Source organism: Fusarium sambucinum, chromosome III, assembly GCF_050947815.1.
Source record: "Fusarium sambucinum isolate potato_lamoka chromosome III, whole genome shotgun sequence".
NCBI classification, from domain to species: domain Eukaryota; kingdom Fungi; phylum Ascomycota; class Sordariomycetes; order Hypocreales; family Nectriaceae; genus Fusarium; species Fusarium sambucinum.
The window spans coordinates 1,874,686-1,895,448 of NC_139292.1; the positions used below are offsets into that span (position 1 = coordinate 1,874,686).

Here is a 20,763-nt window from a genome sequence, read left to right on the forward strand (position 1 = left end):
AACCTGCTTAAGTGGCTAGTGGGCACCACCTGCTCTGCTGCAGCTGGCAGCTGGCACCTAGCCGGCACCCTGCACCCGGCAGGTCGCACCTCCCCCTGCACATGCATCTGCGCTGCACTCTGCACTCTGCACTCTGCACCAGCACCAGCACATTAGTTTTAGAGAGACCTTTAGACCCAAGCAAGACCTTGCAAGCACCTTGCAGTCGCAGTGGCACCGCACTTGCACTTGAGTCGGCTCAAAGCAGGACTTAGACCGCGCTCGTCTTCGAAACTCGAGCGAGCGAGCGAGTCGTCGAGTCTTTAAACTCTCCAACATCAACATCTTCTGCCTCTCCCTCCATTCCCCGCCACTCACTCGTTTTTTGGCCCCTCTGTCCCGTCAATTGCCACGGGCAGGGCCATGCTTCGTCCGCGGTAAAAGACCTTACTCTCTTCTATCCCAAGCCGTCCTTTACTCGGACTCGATAGTGCACATATGGGCTGCCGTTCTTTGTCCTGACGAACCATCGACATCGACGCTCACAAACAATTCTAGTCCGCCATCATGGCTTCCGCCGACGACATCGCGGCCACTCTCCTTCGCGGTGCTGCCCGCGATGACCTACCTCTAGCCGATTACATCCTGCGCAAAACACAATACCTATACGCCCTCATCCTACTTACAGCTTTCGTAACCGGTGCTGCTTGGTACAGCGTTATCAACTCCAAAAAACAAGAGGACCAAGTTCATTCTACGATCAAGGGCCCCGGAGGCAAGCCGTTACCCATCACCAAGAAGAAGAGCGCTCGCGCTGATGGTGATCGTAAGATTGGTCCTGGCTTCGGCCGTACCGCCAAGAATGTTTTCCGTTACCTCGCCTTTGTTGTCTTCTTGACATACGTAGCCAGTGCTGGATTTATGTTTTATCATGCTTTTTGGGTTGAGGACCCTTACGAGTGGTCCCAGAAGGGGCTTCCGTGGGCTGGCGAATGGAGTGTTGTAAGTGAATCACTAGCCCCTCGAACCATCGCGGGAGTCTACTATCATAAACTGAACTGACCACTTTTTTCTTAGGTCCACGTTACCGGCGCTCTATTCTTTTACCTATATATCCTCATCTCCCTCTTCGACTGGCGCAAAGGCCCCAACATCGTTCATTTCGTTGTCTGGATCTTGGGCTTCACTGGAGAGGTTGTTATATTCTCAACCACCGCAGTTGCTGCCGCTGATTGCCACTTTTTCCGATCTGTTAAAAATAGCGGTTCAGAAAAGGATGGAAACTGTGTCGATTATTGGACCAAGGTTGACCTCGTGTTCTACTTCGTTAGAATCCTCCACCTACTCGCCTTAATTGGAGTTTTCAGCTTGGCGTGGATTCGTAAAGCTCGAGGTCTCGACGATAGGAAAATTGAAGAGGCTCACCCGGCTGAATCGACACCGCTTCTTAACGGGCATCGCCGGTCCTACGACACTAATGGCCAACTGGCTAACGGCCACACTCCCAACGGCCGGGAGACCAATGGACGCCGTGGACGCGGTAGGACCATTTCAAATGCACACAAGACGCCCAGTTTCCCTAAGAAGGAAGAACCTGCCGCCTTTTATCGACCCGAGAAGCTGCCACACAAGACATGGTGGGAGTATTTTAAGGGGTACTCTCTCTTCTTTCCTTACCTCTGGCCTAAGGACTCTGTCAAGCTTCAAATCAATGTCCTCATTTGCTTCATCTTGGTCATGATGCAGCGCTTGGTCAACGTCGCTGTTCCAATGACCGTCAAGAAGGTTGTGAATGATCTTGGGGAGGTGATAAAGCTAGTTCAGGATGGAGAACGCCTCTCTATGGACAACTTCCCATTAAAAGATTTCCTGATCCTTGGGCTCCTGTGGATTCTGCAAGGTCAATCGGGACTTTTGGGCTCTCTCAGATCTATCCTGTGGATTCCAGTCTCGCAATATTCTTACCGCGGACTAACAACAGCGGCTTTTAACCACGTCCACTCCCTCAGTCTCGATTTCCATCTTTCCAAGCGTACTGGAGAAGTTCTGTCGGCCCTCAACAAAGGCTCATCGATCAACCAATTCCTTGAACAAGTGACCTTTCAGGTTTTCCCTATGCTTTTCGATCTTTTCCTCGCCATTTCGGTTTTCTACTACCAATACGGACCACTGTATGCTGAAATCAACCTTGTTGACACTTGTTGGTATCTTTACATGACTATCAAGATGGCATCGACTCGAGCGGATCAGCGTCGAGAGATGACAAACGCCGACCGCGAAGAAGAAGCTGTCAAAAACGACTCGATCTCTAGTTACGAGACCGTCAAATATTTCAATGCGGAAGAGTTCGAGTCATGTCGTTACCAAAGCAAGGTTGCTGTTTTCCAAGGCGCTGAAGCCAAGGTTCAGATGGGCATGATGATGATGAACATCTGCCAGACCGTGGTTTTCAACCTCGGTAGAATCATCGCGGCATTAGTATGCGGTTGGCAGGTCGCTATGGGTCTTCGTACCACTGGTGACTGGTTCATGGTTGTCGCTTACTTGACACAGCTCCAGGGACCTCTCAACTTCTTTGGTACTTTCTACAGGACGGTCCAGCAAGCCATGATCTCCGGCGAGAGGTTACTCGAGCTTTTCAAAATTCAGCCAACAGTGGTAGACACTCCCCATGCTGTTCCGCTAAGCAAGGATTTCCAAGGCCATGTACGCTGGAATAACGTTAGCTTCTCGTATGACCGACGCAAGCCCGCGCTACGCAACATCTCCTTTGAATGTCTGCCTGGCACCACAACAGCTTTTGTCGGCGAGTCGGGTGGTGGCAAGTCGACATTGTTTCGCCACATGTTCCGCTACTACGATTGCGACGAGGGATCTATCGAACTGGACGGCCGCAACGTCAAAGACTTGACCATCAACTCGGTTAGAGAAGCGATTGGCGTCGTCCCTCAGGATACGACCCTCTTTAACGAGACACTGATGTTTAATCTCAAGTACGCAAGGCCTTCTGCCACGGAAGAAGAAGTCTTCGCCGCTTGCCGGGCAGCTAGCATTCATGACCGCATTCTCTCCTTCCCTGATCAGTACAACACACAAGTTGGAGAACGTGGTCTCCGTTTGAGTGGTGGCGAAAAACAGCGGGTTGCGATCGCGCGGACAATTCTCAAGGACCCTCGTATCATCATGTTGGACGAGGCCACATCCGCGCTGGACTCTCATACTGAACAGGAGATTCAAGACAATGTGTGGAGTATCGGGCAGGGCCGTACTTTGCTCATCATTGCGTATGTGAACCATCTGTTACTACTACACGTTTTCGTTCTTGCTAATTTTACTTATAGACACCGACTATCAACTATTACGCACGCCGATCAGATCGTCGTTTTGAACTCGGGAACCATCGTCGAGAAGGGCACCCACGAAGAACTTCTGGCGGCCAAAGGACGATATGCTTCAATGTGGGAGAAGCAGATCAGAGCTGAACGTGCTCTGGATGTTGCCCGTGAGGCGCAAATGAAGGCCGCAAAAGCCGTTCGCAAGGCGAAGATGGCCCCCAAAAGGAACTCTGATGCTGCTATTGACAGCTTTGGATCACCCGGAAGCCTGTCTGGTACCGGCTCTCAAGGTCATGGGGATGACACACACACTTCTTCATCCTCATCCTCGGACACAGAATCAAGTCACAGCGAAGAGAACTCAAGAGAGCGTGAGCGCAAGTAAGCTGCTGATCTTCTCCCAACGCACGTCGTGTCACCGCACGTGCACACGGATTTCCTGCAACCATTTGACGGCGGGAAGTTTGGAGGCTGAAATCACCTAACCAACTTAATTTTACATCACAACCTTACCATGCTATCTACCATTTCGGTTCATGAACGGGCACGATCACCGCCTGGAATGTTTTACCCAAATGCTCAGCATTAAAGACTGCATCAGATCGGTGTTGAGGAGTTTTGCTTCTAATTTTGACGAAACGGATTAAGGAAATCCGACTAATAATCTCGAAGATGGCCTATTTACGAGGCGAGGCGTACGAGTTGATATTTTCAACCTCACCAATAAGGCAACATTGAAGGGGTTTAATGCAATCAAACATTCCACCGTTTATTATATGCTACACACGGCATAGTGATTGCCATGATAGGAACATGGACAGGCGTTTACGGTTATCACGATTTACTTTTGGAATGCGACATGGAATATGGGTTTAGCTTAACATCAAGGGTACATGGATTGATTGGCATTTCTCTTACATGCGACGACCGGTTCGACGCGCTCGACACGGCATACGAAGTTGCACATGCTTGACCAGACGGAGCACGACGGTGGTCGAGGTGGGGTATCGCCAGTCTTTATAAATGAGACTTTTAGGTCTCTTAGACTCAGAGACCGCTCATGCGGGAGGAAATGTTAACGATCTAGGTATGGGGAAAGCTTGAGTGGCTCACTGATAGCTGCTATTATTGAAGGGAAGGGAAGGGAAAATCAAGGGACTGTTGCTGTTTTTCTGTTGATGGTTAAGACCACAAACGTTAGTAGGATGCAGGAATGCTATTTCATAGAAGACCAACTATTTGTCCATTTCGGATAGGACAAGTACGTATTGCAAGTTATTGTGCCTGATTCAAGCAAGAATATGGAAGCATGGGCTACCACAGCATAGCGTAACATAGCATAGCATAGCAGGCAAGCAAGCAAATGAGGTCTTTGTGTTTTTCTTGGTCTAGATGATTTGTTTCACTGTATACACGTGTCAGTCCGTTGAGCAGAAATGAGATGTGTAACGTATTACTTGATCTGTGTGATAATCTAGATAACACTTGTTTTACTTGGGACACTCGTCTCGTGCCGCCCGTTGAGCCAGTTCCGTATTGAGGCTGTGCTCGGGGTTCAAGTGGTAGATAATTGGGTCCACTATGTCCGGACCCGCCACCCCGGACACCGGGATCCACGGAGGGGCAGCAGAACCAGCATCACGAGCGGCTCACCGTAATCCCGTCGAGCTTGACCCCTGAAAAGCCCAGTGAGTTAATCATCATTTGACACCATCATAGGAACGAACCGCCGGGCAAGGGTCCGGAGGTAAGGTTGCTGTAAGCTGTTTTGAATCGGTGTATGTCTGCGGCGTGGAACTATCTCCCGGCGATTATCCTCCGCCAATCTAATAGCCGCTTTGTCCATAGCAGCAGTACATTACATACGCATTGTGCTGGGCCACTTGGATGGAGCTCCGACTTTGCCACATCGGTTGAGGAAGAGGCACCCTGTAGCCTTGATAGGAAAGCTAGTTGTGTTCATGTAGCATACTCGAAAGCGTTGTCCCGCGTGGAGTTGCAACATGTGAGGGGATGGGCTTTGAACTGCATTCTTTCAGCACAGAAGAGGGGCGTATACTGCATACGTTTCAACTATGTGTACCCACGCAAAGTCGATAAACAGTGAATGGACTGATTAATCTGTCTGTAGCTTGAGTAGGCCATAAATAGACACATCACAAATGTTGACCTGCAATATACGAGTTGCTACTCGTTGCACGGAGATGCTAAAGCTCGCTAGTAGCGGCTTACGCGTTGCGCGTGTCCCCTCGAACAGTTAATGCGCTGTCGATGGGGTTTCGAAGAAAAGTATCCATTGGGGCGAACGATTGGCAGTCTCCACACGATAGACATGTGTGATATTTGGACCTCGAAGCAACACGAGAGAGGCGAGTTAATAATTGGGCCTTCAAATCATAAAAAGAGCCAAGTTGACGCGTGTTAACGCTCTTAGCTACAAGACGCAAGCCACTCACTGACACAGATCGGGTTGGCTCAACGTTACCGGCAGGAGTGTGAATAGCACATGTGTGGAGTTAGGGTAGCGAGCGTCAAGGTGGTAATATTATTAAGTGTGTTCGTATAGATATTGATAAGTGATTGTACAAGAATATATGCATGTGTAAATACATGGCCCGAGAGAGATGGTCAGATGGTGTACTGCTGCTGTATGCGGGTCGTTTGAGGCCAGAAGGAGTGTCGCACATATAAGTGAGACTCGATATCAGCGGTGTCTGGACGTTTGTCCAAGACCTTTCTCACTTCTTGGCCTCAGAACGACATCCATGACTCCTTGCATCGACAAGGCGAGTCAACGCATGTATGTCGTCCGACTCGGCAACCTACCGCAACAGAGCAATGATTAGTCCGGATAACACGGATTCTCTCGGGACGCCGGCATGTTCGATACAAAAGCGATTGTGAGAAACCACTCCCATTTGAACTCCGTTACCATTCGATTTAAGTCGTCTCCTTCCGTACTCTCAAAAGGGAGAGGTGCAAGCAACTATACGCCTCCATTTTCGTGGGCCCCTTCCGCTGTGGTCATAAATATTATGCTGATCCATTAATTCGTCTCAACCTCATCTTTGCTTTCCGATCCCATTTCCGACAATAAAAAATGCCGAGATTCTCTCTTCTAGCTTTCTGCCTCAGCAGTCGCCGATGACGTTTTGAGATGCAAAGTCATCTAGTTCTTCATGTCTGTCGAGGCCTTGCCGTTGACGTGACCATTGGCATGACCATATGTGCCGCCGTTGGCCTTGGAAGGGCTGGCGACCTCGTCTTCCTCAATCTCGCCGTCATCCTCATCCTCGGATCGGTCGTCTTGAAGATCGTTCTGGCTGACAAATCGCCAGGCAATTCGGGCGATGCAGAAGAGCCAGAAGAGGTTCAGAGCCTGGAGAGAGCACAGAAGAGAGGCGGTAATGACCTGGGCGATGCGGCACTTGTACTGCTGGGTTTCCCAGTTTAGCTCAAAAGGTCCGACAGTCTCAAATTCAGTGAAGAGGGACCAGATAATCTTGAGGTTGAGGTAGTGGCGCAGGTAGATCCAGGCCATCATAAAAACTCCAAAGTAAGGGCCTACGAGGGGAGAGTCGATGTAGTTGAGTGTCTTGGATGTAGCCAAGAAGAAGTCACTGATATCGTGGGTGGTGTAGACGGCCAGACCGATATAAGTGAAGTGGAAGCGATAGCTAAGGGCAATGAGTCCAAGAGTAACGATGTGATGACCGACAAGTTCCTTGAAGTCCTTGCGAGGCTTCTCCATTCCCAGAAGAAGAACAATGGCTTGCTGGGACCAGTAGGCGGCCTGGAAAAGGTAGTAGAACTTGACAGGTGCCAGGTTAGTCAGGTGAGGGAAGCCCTCGTACATGCCGTAGGTGTTGAAGTACCACACAGGAGTGTGGCTCATAACCCAGAGGCCAACGGGCCCAAGGACGCCGAAGTAAATAGCAGTGTAGACCTGTTCCATGAAACGAGCCTTCTTGCCACGAGTGAGACCATAGTAACGGGCCAAAGGTGAAAGGAGCTCCTGCATGATGAACTCGCGGGTGAAAGACAAGACGATTGTATAAAAACTGACAAAGGCGAGATCCCAGCGACCCTTTCCGTACTGGGCTGGCGCATTCAAGTCATCTTGTGGCAGCTTGTAAGACAGGAAGATGAAGTGGTGAATTGGGTTGGATTCGGTAGGGTTAACGGCATATCCGACGAGGAAAATGGCAAGCTGGATGGCAGGTAGAGCCCAAGTATGCTTGATCATGGTTTGTTTAGCCCGGGCGATCAGGCCGCGAGCACGGCGTCTCTTCGAAAGGCGCTTTCGACCATCTGACTGTATCAGACATGTGTTAGCTAAAGAAAAGCGAGTGGTGGACATTGAACAGGGCAGAGAGACATACAGCAGCATCAAGACTGGCACGACTGGAAGCGAATGCCGGAGCACCTGTGTCGCCTCGGATCTCGCCGCCCAAAGCGCTGCTCTTACGTCGCTTTCGGGCGTTGTTGATGGCGTCCTGAGTGGCCGTGGTGTTGCTGACCGACGCGGATGAAGTTGCTTGGTGACGCTGATGCAGCTGATCGTTTGCTATGTTCAACAGCGGGAATGGTTCTGAGCCCGACATCGTCGTCTATCGTGCGGTACGTTTCGAGGGTGTAGAGGTCTTGCTTTGTGGTGGTAGATGTTTGCACCCCTATTTTCGGAACGAGTAGCGCAAAGGAGGAAGGATAGCTTCAGTCGCAGAGAGAATCAATATATAAAGAAAAGGAACGTGACTTTTGCGTGACTCGTGTCTCTCTTCTCCCCTGTCTTGCTTTGGTAATGAAGAAAGAGAGGCAGCCGGTTGACTGGGGAAAAAAAGAAGAGATGGAGAGTCAAGTTGCGGATTGTGCGGGATCGTCGCCTGCTAGACAAGTTGTATTAGAGGGACATGTTAGTGGAGGGGAGATTCTTAGGTGGGTAAGCTGAGGCGGGAAAGGATTCGATGATTGGCTTGGCTGAGTTGCATCCATGGTGCCTTCCTTCCATCTGGGTTCCATTGCCATGATGGCTTGAGCACTGTAAATCAATCAGAGAAACTGTTTCTATACAGAAGCTATCAAGATCGATAGTACTCTATATATATACAAATTCTTCGTATAAAGGTTTAAGCTTATTCTTTTAGACTTTACAGTTTCTGTTTCTACAAACGTCTTCCAAATCACCGTGTCAAATGCTTCTATAGACCCTCTAGAAAACAAGGGGATCTCCACAATGTGGAACACGAAAGGCGTCCGCGGGCTCCAAGATTAAGATTATCCAAGGGTTTTTAGGCCTGTCAGCTTTGACTTCAGGGGTATTTGTCTACACTATTTCAACATTCAATTATTCATCTCCAAGTAGTTGCTGGGTTGAAAGGTCATTTGTAAGAACAAACTTGGCTATCTTCTTCTTCATCCATGACATTATCCTCGCTAATTCATGCGCGCCTTTGACTTTCATCATCCGAACGTACCGAGAACTATTGTTTTTCGCTCTGGCACATGTTCACTATCATGGCACCTGACATGCGCCAATACGTCATGCCGAAATCTACTTTTGACCGTCAACAATGTTTGGAACCCTTGCGTAGTCCTCATTGTATGCATTGCCAGCCCTCATTTCGGAAAAGAATCTACTATATAAGTCACGTTGAACTGAAACAATCACGGTCTATCTTGTCTCGCTGCTGTTGTTTCTAATTGCCATATCATATCATTGAATCCTATATAAGTCGCTGCCAAGTAATTCTGAGTACAAGACGCAAAAACATTCCATAAAGGGCTTGTCCACTCATCCAGTCCAATCCATATAACGCCATAATTCTTGCTTGACGCCTAAGCCCATGCAATATACACAGGGCTCTGAATACGGCCGTCATATCTGTAGTTCCCTCCCATATAGATAGATATACATGTGAGGAATGATGCATTCATCCCAGGGGTATCATTCATACAAACCATCCCAATCAATGCCCGTTTAAACACCGGTTTCTTTTTTTAAATCAACAGAAAACAACGCCTTGCTTGATGCACAGTTATCGGCAAACAAAAGTTCAAGCCGCTCGGCGAGGTCCCGGCGAATCTGAGTCTTGTCTCGGATGATCCAATGAGGACCTATCCGACAACGAACCACCGTCAGAGTCATCGTAGAAATCCTCTTCGTTGGTCGGTCTGGCACGGACGCCCCGCCATAGTGGTGGGTTGTTAGGCGGGATAGGCCCATCGCCTGGACTGCCCGATGATGTGCTTCGGCTCCTGTCCAAACGGGACACTTCCCCTGACACATCCCTCGACGCGCTGCTCTGACTGATCGTGCTATTGTTGTGGTTTCCAAAGGGGCGCCTACTTGGCGACTGCGGTGATTGCCGGTCTGTAGTGTTGAGCTCCTCCTCCTCCAAAACCTGCTGCAGCGCGGCTCCTCTTCGGGGAGGAGCCGGTATAACCGTTACGGGGAGGCTCTCAGTGTTGGGCGTTGTTCGCATACGATCTCGTAGTTTCTCGGCTTGGTTTGCCGCGAAGTCCTCCAAGCGACCCTTGAGATCCCATCGGCTGGAACTGTTTGCCCGTCCTTCACGCGCAACCGCTACATTGCCGTCTGAGCGTTGAGCCACATCCGTTGAAGTATCCTCAGTTGGACGATTAAATGTTGAGTTGGCAAAAGTAAGGTTTCGCCAGCCACCTCGACCTGGTGAATTTGGTGAGTTGGCTTCTAAATCCACAGGTTGTTGCGACGTGGGTGACATAACAATGCTGTTTTGTAGAGAGGCTGGGGCCTGATTAGAAGAGCTGGACTCGTCGTTCAGCTGTTGGCTTGGAGGCGTGCTACTTTGTTGACTCAGGTCAACTACGCTCGGTTGTGGCAGAGGGTCGGGGGTTCGTGAAGTTGTCTCTGAGGGTGCCTGGTATCTGACAGCATAAACTGTACTCGCAGCACTGGCTGTATCTGCACGACTAATGGGCGTAGCAGCAGGCGCCGGTCGAGCCGGCCATATCGCAGGTCGCAATCCCCTCGCTGTTCCTCTTTGTGAGGCTTGATCAAACGTTTCGACAAATGCCCCATTGTTCTGACCGCGATATCTGTTAGCAATAGAAGAGACGGTCGGCCAGCCGTTGGCAGAAGTCGCAGACATCTGCGGTCGATCTCCATCGCTACCACCACCTGAACTGCCGCCTTTTCTGCTTTTGCGATTGCGAAGCCACGGGAATTCAGATGCGTTGATCTCGAGAGTATCGTCTCCGTCGAAAACCTCTCGGCCGAGAATACCGTCCTTCTTCTCCTCGCGTTCCAAGGCCTCAATTCTTTCCACCCATTCCCATACGACAACACTGGCAGCTGCAGCGCCGACCCATCGTACGTAATCTCCCCATCCAGTGAAATCAGGCTGAGAGATGTCGAGAATGAAGAAGACAACGGGGATAAGAATCGAGATAAGAGAAATGAAGGCGACGAAGCTAATGTTCTTCATGAAAGGGTGATAGAACGAGTAGCGCTTCTTCATGAGCGCAAAGTAGACAACCCATGCGGCGTATAACAAACCGAGAGAAAGTTGGAAGAGATAACTGAGAGCAGGGACGGGGTGAACAAAGTTCTTGGGTCGCGCGGTTGTGTTGATACCGTTGTCTGAGTATTTGAAGCTGGTAACAGCGCTAAAGACAACGTCAAGAGTGATGAGTGCGAACGCAACCCATTTGATAATGATCTTTTCTCGGTGTCGGGGGAATAGTCGGATAAGAGTCTGGGCTTGGGCCAGCCATAAAAACGTATCGGAGACGAGCCGGATGGCCTTGAGTTCCACGCTGTTCATCACTTCATCCTGTAGTTGATTTGCATTCTGGATCCCCAGCGTGTACTGGCTTTTGGCTACTCTGAATGTGTCGGCCGACGCGATAGTCAGTGAGATAGCGACCGTTAGAGCGGCGACTTTCTGTAGCCATGGCCGACCACCGATGGTAACGCTGTTGTTGGAGCTGTGAGTGAAAGCAGATTTTCGGCCCAAGTAGACAATTCCTCCGTCAAGAAAAGATCTGGGAGTAACAAAGAGCATAATGACGAGCATGTACGCAGTAACGGTAGTTGCGGCGAGGGCGTAACAGATCGGAAAGGTAGAGGCGTAAAAGGGATCGCGGAAGTCTGAGAATTTCACGCTGCTGTCTGATGCGTCATGTTGAGTGAGACTACTCTCATCGCCTGAAGCAGCATATGTCACATGGATTTCTCGAGGGAAAATATCGTGAGTCGGGCATGGTATTTGGTATATCGCGGGTTCGGTCAATATCGAAGGGACGCCATCGAGTCCCAATGTCATAACTCCGCTGCCAGGTAGAAGCGTTGTCGTGCAAAGGGGAGGAGGCGCCGTTATGGTCGCGCTGATCAAGCCGGCGGCGGTCATTATTGCGGCTGACCTGTTGTTCAGTTAAGCAATGTAATTGAACGGCCAGCCGCGAGTTGAGTTGACGGGTTTCGCGAGGTGGGATCGGGTTCAAGTTCGAGGTCGCTCAAATGGTCGCCATGGGAGGCACTTTTCGGGAAGTCAGCGACACGGTAATATCAGTCGGAAAATCCTTCGTAGTCGACTCGGAATTGAATGCGGCTGAATATGACAAATATTGTCGGTTGTCGATTGAGAAAACGAGTGTGTTGAGGCGCGGTTCGGAGGTGATCGTGGGGGAACTGGAACGGGAGGATTCTAACGCGGGCTGGACTGAACTGGTTTGATCTAGTTTCCAATCTAATAAAAGATACTTGTGCAGTATCCGTACAGTATAGACAGTACAGTACAGTATAAAGTAGGGGGTACGTGACTGCTTATGGCGGGCCCTTGCCTATTAACGGAAGGAGGCGGAGTCAAGTCGAGTCGGGGTTTGTTTCTCTTGGGCGATCGAAGAGGAATTAATTGACAGAGAGATAGGCTGTATGTGGTATGGGATGAGATAAAGCGAAATATAATAGTAGAGTGATTAATTGTGCTATGAATAAACAAAGGCAGATCGATCTAGATTCTAGACTCAGTAGTGACGATGAGAGTCAATAAAGTCTTGGCCTTGTCGTCAACTGTCGATTTCCGCGTGGGAGGCGTGCAGTAGGAGCTTTCTTGGAGATCGGGCAATATGTAGTGGCGATCTGGAAGAGTCAAAGAAGTCTTTTAGATGTCAATGCACACTAAGCTTCAAGCTCTCTTGTTGCAGGTCAAGAAGGAGTAAGCGCGACAATGAAAAAGGAAAGAGAAAATCAAGGCTGGTTCCGATGCTTGGGCCATAGACAGAGAAGAAATTTGGGAGGAGAATTAAGCTCTTGGTCCGTTCGTTCTTGTTCGCGTGGGTAGAGAGATTAATTACATTTGATTTAGGTACTGTGGAACAATCACGCAGAGAGACGGAGCAAAATTCTGGGGTTCTCCTTGTTATGGATGGATGACTGGGTAAGGAATCTCCCTCTCTGTGGGCTTAACGACGCACTGTATGATCACGGTATTTTGCAGTATCAGATGTTTGAGCGGTATTTATCACTCCATGGCACATCACAGTATACATGCGCGGGCTGTTGTTGACGATTCAGTTGTGCAATTAACAATCTGCAAAACGTTGTCGGGTCATCGGTTTTGGCTGCGCGCCAGAACCAAAGGTGCACCTACCACGATGCATCTGGAGCTTGTAAAGTTTTGGACGGTTCAACGGCAATACCGAACCTATGGACTGTATGGGCTGAACACAGTGGCAGTCCAGCCCGACAGGGTTGACAAGCGACAGGGCTGGAATGGGAATTGAACCAAAAGAGAGACCCCCCTCTCCAACCCCCAAAAAACTATTGAGGCCCTGATGAGCGCTCAATTTATCCTCTTTCGTCTGAATAGCCCCAATTTCTCAAACGATAGCGATGATCACTAACATTTCCACCCCGCTTCTTGTCAGACAGAAATCAAGGTATTGACGATAGCCAAGGTAAACACCACATCTTGGTCAAGATATATACTATACACGTACATAAAAACGTTGTTCCAATTTACTAGGCTCATGCCCCGAGCATCTTCCATCCAAGAGATCGGATATTACTGTTTTTAATATCTATTCAGGACAAGACAGACCACCAAAACATCCTGGATAGCTCCACATTTGACAGCCTCAGCCGCAAACTAACAGACACACTGTGCAATCCTGGGGTTGGCATCCATCCATAAAACACATCTTGCAGCCTTTCCACAAAATTAACCTACTAGCAGTGCATATAACAAGCAGATACAGAGTAGTTGCGAACATTACCGATCGGTTGACAAAGCCTTGTGGATAGATCTGACCCTTCAACTTAACCTTAATGTCCAACTCTATACTGACAACAAAACTGCTCAGGTGGAAAGAATAGGCGAACAGTCTCCTATGACGACCAAGTAATTGGCGGATAATATAATGACTATAAATTATGGACTCTCAAGAAGCAACTCTTGCGTACGTTACTCGCGCAATGAACCATATGCGGAACTCCTAGTTGAATTCAAGTCCCATTAAACCTGCTTGTCAGACACCGTAGCCATTCTCTCACGTCATATAACAGCATTGGCATAAATTGAATCAAGCTTTATAAAGTGCCAAGCCTGCACATGCACACGAAAATCACAGACGGCTTGGCAAAGCTTAACGTTTCCCGGAACCTGGCCTCTGCACAAACTTCTCCAGACTTGGCGAACTTGGCTCTTTTTTGTTTCGTTTTTGTTTATATTATCTTTGGTTGACTTATATCTCTTGTTTATAATCTATCATCAGCCAATAATCTATTCTTTCGAAAAAATAAATAAAATCGAAATACGCATTTCGACCAAACTCCTGGGTATTCAGTGTCGAGCGACCTCAATGCAACTATAATATATGCACCCTTCCTTTCGCGCCAGAATAACTAGTCCCACCCAACGCCTTTTGTTTTCGAGGAAACCATCAGACCATTTTCCATCTCCATGTGATAAATCAATCCCCCGACTTTTTTTTACCCGCTGCTTTTGCGCCTAGTGCTACTCTTCGTCGTCGGTTTCATCATGCTGGCCATCTGAATACTTCATCTCGAGTACCCACTTCTCATCAAAGTCGATGCCTCGTCGAATCTTGGTTCCAGCTTTCCTCCACACAGCACTACCTAGGCCGATATCCGCAATAAAGAGACGCCAATCGTCGTCGTGCGCAGTGTTGTTCATGTTTTGAGGGTCGTCCTCATCTGGAGGCGTCACAGCCTCGAGCAGACCCCGCTTGGGAGCTCCCATGGCAACAACGTATCGTGGCTTGACAAACAGTTGGCTGCCATCAATCACTGCCACTTTTCCAGAAGTAGGGTCGATACCCGTCGGGACATCGACTGAAAGCACAAAGGCTTCGTTGCGGTTCGCCCATTCCATCAACTCGTATACAGCAGCCTGGTCACCAGTCCGCAGTTCCTCAAATGAAATGGTCAAGCCCAGAAGAGCATCAACAATAAGGGCCACTGATACGGGCGATCCTGATGATGACGCCTTGCGTAGGTGCTCGAAAAGATCGACTTTGCTGAGAATCTTGCCACCAAAAGCTCGATATAGTTGAATCTGTTGTCGTAGGTCCTCGAGCAGGTCTTTTTCTCGTTCAATACCCACCAGACACACAAGCATGTTCACATTCTTGTTTCGAAGATGACGCGCGGCAGCAATTGCTCGCATGCCTGATTTGTTATTTCCTGCTAGAATCACCACTGCTGGGCTGCTTAATGTAGCGCTGGAGGACGGGTTAGCACCAGCAAGTCCGAACCGCACCTTGATAGCAGGATCTGTCAAGGCCTTGAATGTCACCTCGGCGATGCCCCGTCCTCCATTCTCGGCCATTAGCTGCTCCGTCAGTCCAACCTCGTTCGCGGCAATGTTTTCGAGGTTTAGCATCTGCAAGGCAGAGACGGTTTCAAGACGCTTATGCGAAGGGACCAGGTATAGGCCGGGCGGGTGACCTTGCTGCCTGCTGTTAGTACTGCGGGACTCTGGTCGAGAAATAGACAAGCGAGACAAATGGCTTGCACGTACGCCAGAGTTGACGCGGGTCAGCGGAAGACCGCCAGATGTCGCAACGGCACTTGCTTTGCGTGACTGTGATCTCCGTGAAGGGCCCGATTTGCTATCAGCTCTCCGGTTACTTTGGCTGCTTCGGACGTCCCGTCCCGAGAGCCTCTCTGCCCCATTCAGCCCATCATCCGCCTCGCTATTCCACGAATATGCGTCCTTCTTGGTGGTCGGGGGCAGATCCAGCACATTTTCTGTGTAATGCAAATTCTTGCCGCCAGCCGTACCAGGCTTTGGCTTGCGGTTGTGAGCTACTAAGCGACTCGCGTCGTCGACCTGATCCTCCCTTCTCATTTGGTCAAAAATGGTGGCTTTGTCGAATTTCGCCAGATTGTTTTCAAAGTCGAAATCCCCCATCTCCTCTGTGACATCCTCAGATGCCCAACCATTTTCAAGTGTACCCTTACGCCCCTTGGCACTCTTTTTCAAGAATTGAAATGGCTGAAAGGAAGCTGTGCTCTGCAAGATGGGTGTTTGCCTCCACCCCTTGCCTCGCCCGCTAGCAGGCGAGCCTTCCGCAGTCAGACCGTCCTCTTCCCCCCGCTGACTCTTCCCTCGTTTAGTCTGGCGTGAGCGACGATTGGTATTCTTTTTCTTAGCAGATCGGGTGGCATGGCCCTCGGGTAGATCACCATTGCCAGTCTCCACCAATGTTTCACCAATGGACAAATTCTTAATAGAGCCTGACAAATCGTGGTCGGGAGTAGGTCGTCCAGGTGTAGAAGCTGCAGCATTCACGGGAATGCCCGGCAATTCTGTTCTTTCGCTCTCCTGTGCCAGAGCCCTTGTATCGGATCCCGAAGTCGTCGCTGGTGCTGGCGGTCGTCCCAAGCTGAGAATGGCCGGGTCTACAAAGGCAGGCTGCGCAGGCGGTTGTGTCAAAGTAGGCGCAGTGACGATAGGTTCGACAGAGGCGGGCGCATACGCTGCTGGTGCTTTGTCCTTGATCTCGGATAGATCAGCAATATTAGCTGCGGGGATTTGTATAGTCGGGAACCATTGCTTGGTGTTTGCCAGGAATACTGCAACTCGGAATATTAGTGGTGTTCCTCTGCGGCGTAGTTTCGACGTACCGTTAGTCAAGGTCAAACCACTGCCTGCCTGCACGTCCACGACTGTTCCTGTGAACACGTTCCCCGGAGGATCTCTCATGACCACTCGCATATGCAAGCCTATAAATTGATTCGCCATGTTGAGGGTTTGTCCGTAGAATTTGAATGGCCGTTCGAAAGTTTTGATCGTCGGCGCGAAGGTTTGTATGGGAGAAGATCGTCACTCCCTCAATATCATGAAAGTCTTGATTGGGCTCGAAAAAAGGGCCTCAACTGCGCAGCGTCGCGTCTGCGAATGTGTAGTGCTTCTACAACGGATATGAAATTATGTCTTGTGTGTCGCAGTCAAGATAAGGCGAATGGGTGGTTGAGGTATCGGCCTGACAACTGATGACGGATGGAGTTTCGAAGCGGCGGGATGGGGCAAAACGAGGGGAGGTCGACCCTAAGGCTTCTTCACAACGGAGTCGTGCAATACTCTAACAATGCAGCCGTGAAGCTCAGACTCTGCAATGTCTGAGCCGTTTGCGAGGGGGGGTTGCGGCGAGGTTTTCGGTCTGATTTCGGGATTGCGATCTTGTGTGATGGGGTGTTTTGTCTTGGTGGGAGAACTTCCATCTGTACATGGGGCAAGATTGGGAAGTTCGCGTGGGAACGAAGTTGCTAACTTCCTTATCGATAAGAATATGATGGTCTGTTCGCTCGGTCTGCGTCACTTTCTAACCACCCTTGAGCTAAAAGCGTACTATGTAAAGTGCAATGGCTGAATTAGACATTTGAGGGCTAATGCTGTAGCTTGCAGACCGTAGCAGTAACTAAACATGCATGTGTGGGAGAAACACTTGCCGTAGTTATGTCATGATATCCGAAAAAGAGCTCTACCCAAAGTTGTCACAACAGTTCGGCCAGTAGCTTTTAGAGTAAAGTAGTTGTTCATCATTTGGTATTGTCATAAGTCCGCAATGTCTAAATATAAATAGGGAACAACCCCATATCTACTGATTCTTGCCTGGTTCATCCCAACCAAATCAACCCTCGTGCATTCCCGGCCTTCATCTCTATCATAAGCTGCGCCCCGACTACTCCCCTTGTATCATACAACTGTATACATATGCAGTAAACAATCAACATGTGAAGGAAACTCAGTGGTGAACAGTTCAGTTCCCATATGCAGCCATCGCCTCCTCTTCATCGTCTAGATCCACCACCTGTCGTGCTGGTTTCTTGGGCGCCGGAGCCCTGGAAGGTGCAGACCCAATACGATTGGAAACAAAGTCGGTGATAGATTGAGCTTTCGGCTTTCCAAGCGCTTCTTCTGCACTATAGAGCTTGTTGTAAAAGTCTATGACCCGAGGATGGGCCATGACCTTGGACTTTTGGAAGCCCAAAACCTGCAGACCATCCTGAGTAGTAGCTCGACTGAGAGCAACGTAGGCCTGGCCTTTCTCGAATACGCGTCCCAAATTGACCTTTACTCGCTCCAGGGTTTGACCTTGGGCTTTGTGAATGGATAATGCCCAGGCCAGGATCAGAGGGAGTTGGGTGCGTTTCGCTTGAACCTCGCCGTTAGGCAATTCGACTTTCCATTCTTCAGGTTGGCAGAGGATCACACGCGATGTGCCGTCTCCTGCCATGAACTGAACCACGGGAAATTTGAGACCGCCCGCACTTGGCTCTGATTCATGTTTGAACGACTTGAGTAACTTCTTTCGGGCTTTGGCTGTTGGGTCATCCTCGTCAAACTCATCATCAGGCGCGGACATGTCAAACGTCTTCTCATCCGAAAAGCCAATGACTTTACCCAGGGATCCATTGACCAGTGATTCATCGAGGTTCTTGATCAACATAACTTGAGCGTTCACCTTTAGGTCAATAACCTTGGGCGACATCATGTTTACCAGCAGTTTATCTCGAACCTCTTCTTTGCCAGTATCTTGAGCCTCATACCGCATAATTTTGCCAGGAAGCTCTCGTAGACGTTTTTCATTTGAACCTTCAACCTCGTTTCGAGTCGAGAACAACTCGGCCGTCCCCAGGCCGTCGTTGAATTGGAGTGGTCGTTCCAGGCTTTTGAAGGCCCGAACAGTGTCCTCAGTGATACGGCCGAGACGCATCTCATTGAGCATGTTGGCAAACACGGGATCTCTTTGACGGAAAACCTGGGTAAGTCCAATAGTGTGGTCTATCGAAGTGGTCCAAGTAGAGGCATCAAAAGCGAACTTGGTTTCCCTCTTGGCTCCATGGTCCGGTACGGGTGGAAGCTGAAAGAAGTCGCCAGTGATAATGAGCTGTATGCCGCCCCACGGCCTCCCGTTGTTGCGAATTGTTCTTCCAATTTGTGACAGCTTGTCAAACAGGTCGCCGTCTACCATAGAAATTTCATCAAGGACGAGGCATTTGGTTCGCAGCCAACGGTTTTTGGCCTTTGGATTTCGTCGAATCTTCTTGATCAACGTTGGAGCGTCCTCTTTGCCAAGGCCAATGCCCGAGAAGCTGTGCAGAGTGATGCCTCCGATGTTACATGCGGCAAGTCCAGTGGAAGCTGTAACCGCAACACGTTCAGGATCTTTTGCATACTTCTTCTTCAACTCCTTGATGATGGCTCGCATCAAGACAGACTTGCCGGTTCCGGCTGCACCAGTGAAGAAAACACTCTGGTTCTTGTTTACAACCAGATCCAAGACATGTCTTTGCTCTTCACTCAGAGACACAGCAAAGTTACCTTTGGCGTGAGATGTAGTGACTTCTTGAATCTCGCCCATAGACAAGTCCGCGTTGGCTGCGGGCTGCTCTTGTTGGCGCTGGTTCCTGAATTGCTTCTTCTGTTCCTTGACGGCGCTGGCAGTAGGATTCAGGAAATCTTTCCGCTTGTTGTTTGGTGTCTGAGTGACAGAAGCATGATTGTCATCATCGTCTTCAGGCTCTTCCTGTTTGAAGCTTTGAGGCAGTACACGCTTCTTGGCCTTCTTGTGTGCTGGGACATCAATGTCGTTTTGGTCGCCTGATGAATCACGTTTCATTGATATATTGGCCATTGTCGGAGCCGCGGATATGTTTCGTGCAGGTGGCAGGAAGTGTGAAGGGGGTGACGAGGACCAAGGAATAGTCCTGTCCGTCTGCGTCGATGTCGGCGGTGGCATTCTCTCGTTGGGAATGCTTTTCGTGGGAGTGCTAATAGCTGGGGGGAGAGGTGGTAGGGCTGACGGAGCTTTGAAATCGAGATCCAAAAGGTCGTCGTCACTGAAATCACTTTCGTTAAAGAAGACTGCAGTTTGTGCTTTGGATTGAGATTCGGGGCCGGTAAGGTCGACAACATTCGTTTGTTCACTGAATGAATTTGACGCTCCACAGAGTGTAGCCAGCGATCCCCTACCTGGGCCAGCTGGGGGTTTGTTGTTACTCGAGGCTTGGTTCATGTTGGATGATCGGTTCTCAAGGGGTTTAGAGAAGGGCGGCATCGTCCTCGCCGACACAGCAGGGGCGTTTGGCTTCTTTAGTTGTTGTCTAATATCGGCATTGTGTGTTGGGCTACTGGAAGGAAGGAAAGGCCCGCCTTTCGCCTGGCTCTTTTGGGGAGGAGGAGCGTTGGCCTTGTACTTGCTGCTTGCCCGTTGCAACATTGTCTCGAAATTTGGTGAATAAATAGGACCGCCTGAATGCACCTGAACCCGCTGCTGCAACTGAAGTTTCAGTGACAGCTGTTGTTGCAAAGCTCGTCGAAGAAGAATTGCCCGTGTCGGCGAGGAACGAATGGCGAGGCTGTTGATACCAGCCGTCATAAACTGCCGTTGTGTGGCGTTGGGAAGGAATAGAAATTTAGACTCGATAGGTAAGGAAAGAGGATTTAAGAAATTAGATAAAGGTCTGGAAGTTGTGAACAAATTGACTCGAGGCTCAATTAGACGAAGACAAAACCATCAGTGACTACCCCACGACCCTGGCATGTTTAGAGGCAGGTACGGATAGGTACCCAGGTAGACTACTGGTTGAACGCGTCTGGGAGTGAGAACAAGTCAAGTACTACCACACATGAAGTTTCACTCAATAGTGCGCCCGCTCTGACGCGCTCGAAGCGCGACCCCTCCCACTAACGACGACACTTGGTCACGTGTTTTTAATTACTTTTTGGACCGTCTACTATCTCTACCATAGGACCCATATCAATACAACTCAACCATTTGGACACAGCAATAAAGTCATTATCGTTACAGATATTCATTTCTTTGATGAACGCTACATTAAATCCATTCATTCAATATTGCGTAGTGACCTTGGAACTGCGCTGCCCTGAAAAGTGATAAGAAATTCAATCCTGTTCAAGAAAGGAGACGAAACAAA

General features: G+C 49.5%; 5 protein-coding genes across 5 annotated transcripts; 1 reads left to right on the top strand and 4 right to left on the bottom strand.

Annotated features, from left to right (window-relative positions):
- Window positions 1-546: 546 nt before the first annotated feature.
- On the top strand, window positions 547-3,699 carry FSST1_010820 (uncharacterized protein; the record flags this gene model as incomplete). Its single annotated transcript, XM_083233890.1, has 3 exons — window positions 547-981; window positions 1,057-3,263; window positions 3,321-3,699. 3 exons carry the CDS (start codon window positions 547-549, stop codon window positions 3,697-3,699), a joined length of 3,021 nt encoding a protein of 1,006 aa, XP_083080516.1.
- A 2,784-nt stretch (window positions 3,700-6,483) lies between these two features.
- Window positions 6,484-7,918, bottom strand: FSST1_010821 (TLC domain-containing protein; the record flags this gene model as incomplete). The annotated part of the gene is made up of 2 exons (XM_083233891.1): window positions 6,484-7,629; window positions 7,697-7,918. The coding sequence occupies 2 exons, from the start codon at window positions 7,916-7,918 to the stop codon at window positions 6,484-6,486; spliced, it is 1,368 nt and encodes a 455-aa protein (XP_083080517.1).
- A 1,449-nt stretch (window positions 7,919-9,367) lies between these two features.
- FSST1_010822 (PalH/RIM21-domain-containing protein) lies at window positions 9,368-11,704 on the bottom strand (the record flags this gene model as incomplete). Its single annotated transcript, XM_083233893.1, has 1 exon — window positions 9,368-11,704. The coding sequence occupies one exon, from the start codon at window positions 11,702-11,704 to the stop codon at window positions 9,368-9,370; it is 2,337 nt and encodes a 778-aa protein (XP_083080518.1).
- A 2,607-nt stretch (window positions 11,705-14,311) lies between these two features.
- FSST1_010823 (YjeF-related protein N-terminus-domain-containing protein) lies at window positions 14,312-16,564 on the bottom strand (the record flags this gene model as incomplete). The annotated part of the gene is made up of 1 exon (XM_083233894.1): window positions 14,312-16,564. The coding sequence occupies one exon, from the start codon at window positions 16,562-16,564 to the stop codon at window positions 14,312-14,314; it is 2,253 nt and encodes a 750-aa protein (XP_083080519.1).
- A 1,018-nt stretch (window positions 16,565-17,582) lies between these two features.
- FSST1_010824 (DEAD/DEAH box helicase) lies at window positions 17,583-20,204 on the bottom strand (the record flags this gene model as incomplete). Its single annotated transcript, XM_083233895.1, has 1 exon — window positions 17,583-20,204. One exon carries the CDS (start codon window positions 20,202-20,204, stop codon window positions 17,583-17,585), a length of 2,622 nt encoding a protein of 873 aa, XP_083080520.1.
- Between the last annotated feature and the right edge of the window lie 559 nt (window positions 20,205-20,763).